At 45.1% G+C, this 12,003-nt stretch overlaps 1 protein-coding gene across 3 annotated transcripts in view; it reads right to left on the bottom strand.

Moving 5' to 3' along the window:
- The window catches only part of WWOX (WW domain containing oxidoreductase), a 911,117-nt gene extending 899,480 nt beyond the window's left edge, over positions 1–11,637 (bottom strand). Inside the window, exons 1-4 of one of the 3 annotated variants that reach the window (XM_069497831.1) lie at positions 11,412–11,637; positions 6,097–6,161; positions 5,218–5,275; positions 1,917–2,095 (exon numbers count right to left, since the gene is read on the bottom strand). In XM_069497831.1, the coding sequence (XP_069353932.1) occupies positions 1,917–2,095; positions 5,218–5,275; positions 6,097–6,161; positions 11,412–11,518 (409 nt within the window). In that variant the 5' untranslated portion in view covers positions 11,519–11,637. The remainder of the gene's footprint in view (positions 1–1,916; positions 2,096–5,217; positions 5,276–6,096; positions 6,162–11,411) is intronic. The other 2 variants (XM_069497833.1, XM_069497832.1) reach the window with 2 other exon arrangements.
- Between the last annotated feature and the right edge of the window lie 366 nt (positions 11,638–12,003).

Here is a 12,003-nt window from a genome sequence, read left to right as displayed (position 1 = left end):
CTTGAGTAGGAAAGGCTGGTCTCCCTAAGACTTTCCGCACCATCTGTGCCATCCTGAGGGTTACGATCTGCCACAACATCCGACTGGACCACAGACACCTCCTGCAGTGTCTGCAAAACGAGTGATGGAGATCAGGAAGGGTCTTGGGGGAAGTGGGAGCTGCAAAGAGGCACAAAGCACTTTCAACTTTACTCCAAAAGGTTGGAAGGACATTCTGATCAACAACATATTTATTCTCAATGTTTCAGAATCTCTTCTCTTTCCATTATGAATAAATATCCAACTAGACATAGCCCGTTTTATATTCTGAACGAACCTTATTGGTCCTGGATTACAACGTCATAGGCCTAGTGTTGCAAATCTTTGAAAGAGCACTGGCTACATTCAAAGGTCTGCTATCTAATGTCAGGCGGAGCAGTTTGAACACTTAACGCAGAAAATAATCAGTTGTCACATATCTTACTAATTAAAGAAAAACAGTCTAGCTGGAAGATTAAAGGAATGAGATCTCTTAGTTAATTTTCTGGTTAACTGAGTGTTAAATAAAAAAAGATATTTTTCTTACGTCCTTAAATCCTTATTTTTTTCTTAATTATTCTGCAATGTACTGGTCCACACATTCACCATAACAGTAGTCAATACAATCAACACAACATATTGCTTCTTGAAGATCCAGCCATTATTTTTAATATCATGCCATCAGTTTGGACATCAATGACGATTATATAGAATTTGCTCCTATGCAGAAGTTCAGAAAACTGAACTGAACATATTCTGAGCCCAGGATGAGGTGTGAGAGTTGACTTTAAATAAATAAATTCCTTCCAATTAAAAAAAAAAAAATCCATTTGCTTCTCTAAGGCAAAGTAGGCAAGTACAGTAAAAAAAAATTCTGCTCTCGGATTATAGCCTGTTGGATTTTAGAACCTGTGCCACACAACGATTGACCCTTTAACAATGTATTTTTACCCCTCATGCTTACCCTCATGACGTTAGAGCATGCTGCTGGGGGTTCAAGAAGGAGGTGGTCAAAATTTAAGACAGAGAAAGGGGAGAGTACAGGAGATAAAAGCTTATGAGAGAGGCAGCCAGCAAGGGGAGCACCGTGGGGGCTGGAAGAGTCAAAAGGACAGAACTTGCCAGAAGACAGCCAAGTGCAATTCCATTTTTTCTGTCTGTAAACAAATCTAAGGATGCATGCCCTTACTCAAAGCAGTTGGTTCTAACTGATTCGGATATTCATGTAAACGGACCAAGACAAAATAATAAAATCACATGAAGAGTAAGGTTGCAAGCATCTGCTCTGCTCTTATTTCTTTAGGAGCCCACGACATTGAAGAAAGGATGCTCACAAGCCATCTGCCGCATGACGGTCACTGTGGTTAGACATTGGCAATTAGGAGGGTTAATTTAGAGGTTAAGACAGAAACTAATTCTCCAATTTTATACGGAAATAAGATCCTGTTCGCAAAAGAAAACGATATGCTCAGTGATCAACCAAAGCCTGCAGTACCTTTTGTTCCAAAGTCCTAATACCTTGCTGTTCCCTGTATTTTATTACTAATCAACTTTCGTTTGAATAACCCAGGTAATTGGAATATGTCTGTACACCACACAGACCAGGTCAAAAACTCTTAGACGGAGCCTGTTGTCTCCAATCCCTGAATACCAAAATAGCCACGGACTTTTGCTGAGTGTTCAGCTTTCAGAGACTTCAAGGTCAGCCCCTACGTACCCCTCCATGATAACACTGGGATTTAAAAAAAGGTCGTGATTTTAATGAAATGATAGCTGAAGGCTAAAAATCATTTTAAATTAGAGAACCATGAGACAAAATTCCATCATAGTTAGATTTAAGTGGATTTCATGATAGCAGTCACAAAAAATAAATAAAGTGTCATAAGTTAACAGCCTACCTATTCCTGAATTAGCTCCGGTGACCACAACCACCTTGCCTGTGAAATCCCGGCCCTGGAGAATTTCCATGGCGGTGGTACTGCCATCGTACCTCTGTCGGGTGGTCGGCTTAGTCGGATTATCATCCACAGTAAATGCCAGTCTTGGGTCCAAGTAGGTAGTTCTTTTATTTATATGGCTGCACAGAAAAGGAGAAAGCAGTGAACATAGGCATTCATACATATAATCTTATAGTTTAGGCAAACCCCATTTTTCACGTACCAAAGGGCTTACTCTTAAGCCTGGAAAGAGCAGGCGCCCATTTAATCTATCTTCTGGACTCCCTGAGGATTACATTCCTGCCTGGACAGTCATGGAGGCCTTTCCTTCAGAACTACCTGTGAAACACGCTGGAACACATACTTTGTATCCTCAAATCTCAAAAAAAGGCTTCTTGAGAATGTTTTTATTTAATTTCTGTAAGTGTGGTTATAAGATCTGTCAGCCACTCTTCCTGGTAGATTTCAATTAAATCTCTTAGCCCTGTGCAAGGGCCCAAAGACTGGCAGAGAAGCTGAAAACTCAAAATGATAAAAGCCTTAATAGTAAATGTGAAATTAGCCAAGTAATAAAATTCTAATGGTTTTGATTTTAAGATTGTACTCATACCTCCTACAAGCACTCTAATTTTGATTTGATCTAAATCTTATAGAAACAATATTAAAATATATTGGCACACATGGATTAAAAAGTTACTCCTTATAATAGATTGTTTACATTTTAAATGTATTCTTGGAATTTGAAATAAAGACCTCAAAATATCTTTAAATACAATTAAGAACTCTCCAGAAATAGATGAGGTTTAATATGTAATGTATTCATAATGTGTATAAAATTATATAGTTTAAAATCTATACTTATCATCCTATAAATACTAAGACCCAAGAATAATCCAACCTTTATTTTATTACATCTCTTGCCTGACGGATGAGCTCTATGACCCCAATGTTATACACAAACAGAGCAGTGCTGTGCAGCTCACAAAAGCCAAATGTGTCTATCTCTTCCCAACTCCTCAGTGACTTTGCCTTGGCAACTTGAAATTGGCAACGGTAAAAGTATTTACACCATAGAAACAAATCTAGGCTTTTATTCCCCTAAACAGCTGCCATTAAACATTTACCAGCACACCACTGCAACAGGCTCAGAGAAGCGAGGTGACCAGCAGGGGAGCCAAGCTTGCCTCCAAAGCCCCTGCTTATTCCTCTAGATTAAGACTTAGAGTTGGCCAAATCTGGCCTACTGCCTGTTTTTGTAAATAAAATTTTATTGGAACACAGCAATGCCCATCATTTATATATTGTATATAGCTGCTTTCTCACTACAATGACAGAGCTGAATAAATGCAACAGAAACCACATGGCTGGAAAAGCCTAAAATGTATTTTCAGATAAAAGTCGACAACCCCTGCTCTGGAGTAGACAAGTGCCTCTCAAACTAGTGTGCGACAGAATCTCCTGGAAGTCTTGTTAAAGCGAGGTTGCCAGCTCTGTCCCCAGGGTTGCTGATTTAACAGGTCTGAGCCTGGGAGCCTAAGAAGGTACATTTCTAATAAATTCCCAAGTGATGCTAATGTTGCTGGTACAGGAACCACACCTGGGAACCACTGCTCTAGGTTGATTAAGATTAACACCCACTTCGGGGGAAGAACCTGCCAAGCATTAATGTGAAGGCAAAGCCTACACAGGAGAAAACGGGTATGACTACACAAAAATTTAAGAAATTCTATAGTTGATTTTTTAAAAATCAACAAAGTTAAAAGAAAAACTTGGAAAAAACATTTGCAACATATAACCAATAAGTTGATATCCTTAATTTGTTGAGGAAAAAAGCTTTTACAAATCAGGGGAGAAGTCCTTTTACACACTAACAGGCAACAACAAACATGCCACCTATTCAATTGCCACACAGCCCCGTCTTTCTGGAGCTGCCCATGGTGGCTGAGACATTCCTCCCAAGCAAGCTTTGGCCCATTTGCTCCCAGTATTGGATATGCACCAAGAGTTTGCCATGTTTGTTCAAAAACCACTTATGCCATTTGAACTTGTTACTGTGACTACATTATTTAATGAACTATTATTACATGAACTAATAAGAAGTGGGGTGAAAATTATCACTATATCTATGAAAGTTTGGCTGAATGTTTTGGAGAGCCTCAAAGACAAGTAGCTAGGAAAAAAAACTGTTTTGGTTCCATCAAGCACAGTGAAAATGCTCGAAAAACACCGTAATACTCCCAGGAGATGTAGCATTCAGATTCTTTGAAAATATAAGCTTTTGCTCAACCTTAAAGAAAGCGAAAGTAGAAATTGCAGATGCTTTGCTATGGGTGTGCTGGGGAAGGAGCAGACCCACACGCAGAGAGCAGGCCTGGCCCAACCCCAAAGCCTGGTGTACTCGAACCAAACGTTCAAAGAAAATATTTATGTTACATACATAACTTAAGAAAAATAATTCCTGCTTAAATCAACTTCTATTAACCAATCAATCCTAATCCCATCAAATACGCAATCTTCTGATTTAAACGTGCATAGTCATGAAACATTCATTCCCCTCTTAACTGTGGTGGCCGAGTGTGCAGACCCTGGAGCAGGTGCTGGGCTCAAATCCCGGTTCTGCCATTTACTTGCCGCAGGATCCTTAACAAACCACTTACTCAGTCTGTGTCATCAGCAGAAAGCCAGGGATGGTAACATGACACCTCTCAGAGCACCATGGAGATCCAATGAGCTAACACTACAGATAGAAGGTGATTAGAATCATGCCTGGCTCATGCTATACGCCGGACAGCTGGTTACTATTGCTGTTTAATACTGGAATTTATTCTAAAGATGGAATCAGAGAAGTGAAAAGGTTTTACAGATAAAGATACTCAAAACATTATTTATAATTATAGATTCCCAATAATAGGAATTTAACAACATCAATGCCCAATAGGCAATTTGATAAATTATAGTATATCTGTGCAAAATAATACTCTATAGCCACTAACTATCATCTTCAAGGGTATGAGAAAATGCTCACAATATATCATGTGGAAAAACCAGGTTACTAAACACAATGCATTCCCTTTTTTTAAAAGAAAGTATGTGCACAGAAAATAAATCCAAAAGTTGTTAAAAGTAGTTATCACTGCTAATAAGATTATAGATTATAGGTATATACTACTTCATGTTTTTCTACAATGTGTATTACTTTTGTAATAAAAGAAAAAATCCTATTAAAAAGACAGCTGAAGGTAGTTTCTATGTAGATACTTACTCGACAAAAAACACTTGTCCATTCTCATCGGTTTCTTGTTCCCATCCGTATGGCAAATCTGAAACACAAAACAGACTGACAGGTCTCCATGTGTCAGAGTGAAGACCCACCCCAGGTCAGGAAGGAGAGGTGCCATGCCCTCCCAGACAACAGCGGGTCACTTCAACTGGCTGTGGTCACATGTTCCAATTGTGTCAGATACAGAAGGCCTGTTACCCCAACTGGACTCCATATTCCTGCCTCTTGCTTTAAAGAAAATCTATTTCATTCTTGATCACTATGAACCTTACTGGTGGCTCCAATAAAAGTGAATTCTCCCTCGAATGAGCTCACAGAATAATCCATATGTATAGCAGGCACCCAACATAGTTCATATGCTGACTTGTGATGCCTCATACGATATTATAGAGCAGTTCCATTTTTTTTTTTTTCCAAGTACATGTTGTCCCTTCAACTGGATTCTAACCTCTTAAGGGCAGGGACCTTCTCATACTTCTATTCCAAGGATCATACACTTGCTCAGAAGCACCTAGAAGTCACGGCAATCTTTATGAACTCCATAACACACTGATGTTTTTAATTCCATAGCATCCACATCAAACAGTGCAACTACAGGGAGTCAAAGGCCCTAATTATTTTGATACTTTTTTGTTTAAGACCAGTGAGAAATCATCCTCACTCCACCTCACGATCTCATCACCTTCTCTGTCAAATCCCAGAAGTTCCTCAGAGTGACAGTCCTGTTCTTTCACAGGTTCTCTCCCAGAAAGCCCTCCCAAAAAGACACAATGACCTGTCACCTCATTGCCTGTGACATTTTCCTAGCTATGTAACACTTCAAATACAAGATTATTTGCTTTATGACAACAACATACAAACCTCCTGCTACTCGTTTTCTTTTTCCAGTTTTCGGATGTTCCCATTGAGTCTTCTCCTCAGTGTGACTGTTAAAAACACACACACACAAAAAAAAAAATAATAAGTAAATATTAACACTTCTAAAAAGTAACCAATTGTATTAAATTTTTTCTCTCCCAGATAATTCACTCAAGAGTAGTAAAAACAAGTATTCAAAAAAGAAATACTCAGAACATAAATTTTATTGTTTGCATCAGGTCAAATTCCCCAGGTTGGAAGCAGCAGCAATCCTGTGGAAATTTCCCAGCAGCCTGGCTTTGTCAGCCAGGTGTGCAGGGAGAGAGGGAAGAAAGACTATGGGGACCCCAGCTATGGAAGCTGGCTGAATCACTCAAAATACCAAGAAAGGCATTTTACATTTGTTTTAGTTTTATTCCAGGATATAGTGACAAAATTCATGATGTCTAATTTATAATGCTAGTATTCAAATATAACTTAGGCAAGTTAATCTTCTTAAAATGTTTATTTATTTATTTTTTTTAAAGAAACAGCTGGCCTGGAACCCCTTGGCTCAAGTGATCCTCCCTCATCCTCAGCCTCCTGAGTAGCTGGGACTACAGGCATGCACCACCAAGCCCGGCTAAAATGTTCATTCTTTCCGCAGATATAACTTCAAGGTGTTTTGGTAAGCACTGATCCTAATAAAGAATGTAGCAAGACAGCCCCATAGGTCTCCTGGCTGTGCACCTTTGGTCAAGTCACTCAACTTCTTGGCTTTCATTTCCTCATCTGCAAAATGGAAATAATCCTAGTGTTGATCTTGGGGGCTGCTATGAGGGTAGTGTACATAAAGGGTTTCACATAGTACCTGGCATATAAAAAGCCCTGCAAAATACAAGCTATTATTCTGAACAAATCTATTATACAAACTAGTCTGACCTCTGTGCCTAACTTAGCATTTTATCTCAAGACAACACCCAAAGTTATAATTGAAATAGCACGTCAATAACTAGAAACACCTGTCATCAGGAAAAGACAATCAGGGAAACAGCTAGATGCGGCAAGAGGCATTCAAAGGGTAGTTTGGATTTCCTAAAAGTTCACATACTCATGCCAAAATAGAAAGTAATATTATTTAATTTAGACGATAAAATGTGAATATTCCTTTAAAGAAAAAAAATACAGAGAGCCTGAATTTTCTACAAAATTTTGCAAGTCACAAGGCAAGGTGTCTTCACAAACTGCTGGCTTCTGGTCTGTTTTTACAAACTCTGGGTGGCTGGGCCTCTGCCATGGTTCAGGGATGCTGGGCTCAGGCAGGACACCTGAGCTCCCCGTGCTAGCTGCAGTCAGCCAGCCAGTCTCCCTGCACTACAGTCACCTCGAGGAGTGGCTGGAAAAGTGAGACACTGACACCTGTGACAAGACTTGGAGAACGATTAAATCCTTGTACCAGCTACAGTATCAGTAGCAAAGACAAACTCCTACTCTGCATTTCAACCACCACCAAACACTACTTGCAAAAAAGGAAGTGCTGACTCCCTAGTAAGGTTAAGCCGCCCTTCACTGACACAAAGGGAACATCAGTACACCAACTCCTGTTGTCGTGGCAAACTGACGGGAACAGCAATCAGATAACCAAGCGTTGGCAATAACCTACAACCTTCCTGCTCTCTGCCTGGTCATACCTGGTGCTTCAAGGTAGTTGAGAGACACAGGTGCACTTTCCTTGGCCTGACATTAAGAGTAGTCTTCATCTCATAGGCACAGATCAAACGAACTTGGATCGTAGCTCCAAAAAAATCTGCCCTCGAGAATCCATGAAGTGACCCCTCAAAGTGGAACACTGAGCCTCGGTAGCAGGCAGTAAAGAGCGTCCCAGGCCCTCAGTAGGTCAAGCCGGGCCCTCAGACACCCACCCCGAAGCCTGGCCCACAGTAGGCACACATATGTAAATATACAGAATAAATACTTTCCAAAGGAGCTATAGAATGCAGAGCATTTTTTTCTATCATGAAAGACATTTAAAAAACAAAATAAACTCTGTCAACCTACATTTTTGACTTTGAAAGAACACGCCTAGAGTTTCTTACATTCATTTGGGGCTGGGTAACTGTTGTGGAGGCTGTCCCCGTGCATACCCGGCCCCTACCCACTAGGTGCTGATACACCACTCCCCATAGCTGTGGCAACAGAAAATATCTCCGAGGCCAGGCACAGTAGCTCATGCCTGTAATCCCAACACTTTGGGAGGCTGAGGCAGGAGGATCACTTGAGGCCAGGAGTCCAAGACCAGCCTGACCAACACAGCAAGACCCGTCTCTTTAAAAAGAAAGCAAGCAAGCATCTCCAGACATTGCCAACCACCCCCTGCAGAACACTATTGTCCCTCAGAAACAACCCCAACCTAACTGAAGTCAAGGGACAGTAATTTGGCAGTGAGGATTCTGGAACCTGACTGCCCAGGTTTTCTGGTTCTCCCACTCACTAGCCACCCACCTCCCTGTGCCTCAGTTTCCTCATCAGTAAGATAGGGACAATAACAGCACCTACTTTTTGGGATTACAGAGGACTGAATAAGCTAACATGTGAAGAACTAAGAACTGTGTCTTTCAACAAAGTATTATTTTAAATAAATACTTATATATAGAAATTAATTAAAAGATGTTCTTTTTAATGATAACCTTAAATGACTTTTCAATGAAGAGAAAACTATGACACATGTCCCCAAAGTGTTATCTTATTCTCCCTTAAATACAAGCCTTCTTTTTTCCTTTCAACAAGCTTGTCATCTAAAGAGATAATTAATAGTAATCTTACCTTACTTAAACTAAGGGATCAAAATAGTTTACACATTACATCTTCCAAAGTTTTTGTTTTTTATTGTAAGCATAGTTTAAGTTAGCAGGGAGCTCTAGAGCCGACTGTGAGGACAGCCAGCTCTGTGGTCAAGGGAAACTTTTCCTGACAGGGCGAGGCTGGCCGTCCCTCTGGCTTCACAAGAAAACGGGGAGAGGGGAGGACGACCCAGGAAGACCTTGTCCCCCTGATTCCATCTCCCAGAAGGTCTGCTCTGGGGCCATTGGTGGCGTGGCTGGGAGAAAGGCCAGGCAGCTCTCTTGGCCCACAGGTCTGTCAGCAGTGGCGGAACATCCCAGACCCCTCCTGGCCACGCCTGTCCCGGGGAGCCCTAAGACACATGTGCCTTTGAGGCCTATGGGTGCACCGTGGGGCCAGTGGGAAAGTGGGAGGGGGCAGCACCCACACAAGACAGGGCTGAGGCTATGAAAGAAGGTTCCACAGGCCTGTCCTCCGGCATGGCCCTGCCGCCCGGCGGGGAAGACCATTCAGGGAAAAGGAACGACTGGAAGGGCAGTCTCCTAAGGGCCCATTAGCAAAGCTTCCCAAACTCCAAGAGAAAGAAGAGTGTGGTTTCCAGAGTCAGGAGGGAAAAGAGCCCGGTCACTGGCAGGTCAGGAGAGGTGAAGGGAGTCCAGGGTAGGACAGGCCGGGAGCATCCTTGAGATGAACAAGCTGCCCTCATGAAGTTTACAATCTGGGCGAGGAAGACAGAACAAAGGAGGAAAAGGATGGACAAGATTCCTACATAATGCTAAGCACCAAGAAGCAGATGCACAAGGTGAGAGGTATGGGGGTGGGGCACCCACACGCCCGGAGGGTCTCTTGGGCAGTGACATGTAGGCTCAGCTCTGCAGGATGGAAAGGAGCCTATCACGTACAGTTCTCCAGGCAGAAGGAACAGCAAGTGCCTGCTCGGGAGCTAGCCTGGACCCTGCAACAGCTTAACGGCCCCCTGCTCCTGGAACTGTCCCTTTGATTCCCCAGAGCCAGAGACCCTTTCTAAAGACACAAACCTAATGCCACTCCCCGGCCCCAGAACCTCAGGGAACCCCTGGGCCTGCCAGCAGAGCCCAAGCTCCTCAGCAAGGCGCAAAAGGGCCTCCATGAACCGTGTCCTTCCTCCCCTGCCTCCGTGGTCACATTCCTGGACCACACACAGAACACCGGTCCCTGGACAGGCCATGCCCAGGGTCTCTGCTGTCACTGTTCCCTCCACCGGGGCTGCCGTCCTGCCCCACCTACCCCTACTTGTGCTCAGGTGCTCACTCTCCCAGGTCACCTCCCTGACACGCCCCACCTACCCACACACACCTGGTGCCAGACTACCTTACTACGTGTCACTCTGCCCTAAGACTGGTCACTCTTAGGGACGCCAACTGAGTCTTATCTGCTGCGGTATAACCAGTGCCGAGCAAACGGCCTCGCACATAAGATCCCCGCGGGTCTCGAACGGATGAACTCGCTCTTTTTTCCGTGTTTTTCTTTCCACCTGGACGCCAAAGACAGCGGTGCAACCACCTTGAGCGGACGAGGGTCACCTGGGAAGATTTTACGCTCCGCCAATAGGGAGGAGGGGAGGGCCCGAATCAATTAAGTCAGAACCTCTGGAAGTGGGGCCCGAGAAAAGCTCATTTTAAACTTTTCCAGGTGCTGAAAGTCACGGATTGACGAGCACGCTTCTCAAAGCCAGGTGATGATCGACCTCACCTGGAAAGCCTAAGCAACACAGATTTCCCCGAGGCGAGAGGCTGCGGCCGTGGGTTCTCCATGGAGACCCAAAATCTGCATTTGAGACACCCGCCAGGTGATTTTAAGGGTGTGATCACAGCTAAGGAGCCGTCAGCAAAGACCAACAGTTACCGGAGAGAGTATCTGTCAGGCCCTGCGGTAAGAGCTGTATGCACAGTGCCTGAATTGATGCTCGTATCAACCCATTTTACAGAGGAGAAAATTGAGATTAAGTGTCCTTTCAGGGGCCCAAGTTCACACCGTTAGCGACGGAAGGAGGCTCTGCCAGGGTTTCCAAAACTTTCCCAGGAAACAACAGTGAAGCTGCCTAGGACAGCTGTTAAAAAAATACACACTCCTAGAGCCCCCCAAAACCAGACCCTCGAGGAGCGAGCTGGGCAACCACACTTCTAAAAATGTCTTCATCTTTTTGCAGGGGAGGGAGGGGGTTAAACCGGTTTGCCACCCCTGCACCGCGCAGTGCCGCCCCCTGACAGCGCGCCCTGGCACCGCCAGGTGACCCCCGCTAGACCCAGGGACCACCAAGGGGGCCGGCCCCTGTGGGGGGGGGGTGAGGGGACGACCCTCGAACTATCCACCCGGAGCTCTTTAACCAGCACTTCCACTTCGCCCCGCTCTCGTCACGCTGCAGCGCGGGGCCCGCGTCCTCCCCATCCCCCCTCACAGGTGGAGCGGGAGGGCAGCGCAGGGTCCCAGGTGCGTCCCAGGCCCGGCGGCCCCCTTACTTGGCATAGTAAACCCAGCCGTCCTTGGTGGTTCTCTCCTCCCAGCCCGGAGGCAGCTCGTCCTCACTGTCCGTGTCGTCCAGGCCCGCGTAGCGCAAAGCTGCCATGGCTGACAGGAAAGCCGCCCGATCGCCCGCTGACAGGTCTCCTCACACAGAAACTCACTCCCGCTTCAACCGCGCGCCGCGCGCGCCGGGGGGCCCGACCGCTCGCGCCTGCGCGCTGCGGCGCCCGCGGCTGCTCCGCTGACTAGTCAGCTGTAATCCGGTCTCCGGAGTTTTGCAGCTGCCAGCGCAAAAGGGGCGGGGCCCGGGGGGAAAGACGGGGAGAGCGCAGAGGAGCCCGCTCTGCCGCTCGGCTGGACGTCAAACCCGGAGAACGCGCTCTGGCCCCGAAGGTGGAGCGGAGCTCCGTCCCACCGCAGGCAGCAGGGAAGGGGCGCGCGCCTCCCGTCACGATCCAGGACTCCGCCCGTTGCTGGGCGACCTGCGATCACTTCCTCGGTGTTCTGACCAATCCTGCAGGAGCGCTCGCAGTGGGGCGACCTGGGAAATGTAGTTCAGGCCCAGCCGGACAAGAGGTGGAGCGAAAA

This window comes from Eulemur rufifrons, chromosome 23 (assembly GCF_041146395.1).
Source record: "Eulemur rufifrons isolate Redbay chromosome 23, OSU_ERuf_1, whole genome shotgun sequence".
Taxonomy (NCBI): domain Eukaryota; kingdom Metazoa; phylum Chordata; class Mammalia; order Primates; family Lemuridae; genus Eulemur; species Eulemur rufifrons.
Note: the sequence above shows the minus strand (reverse complement) of the source record. Positions and strands in the feature narration are given on the sequence as shown.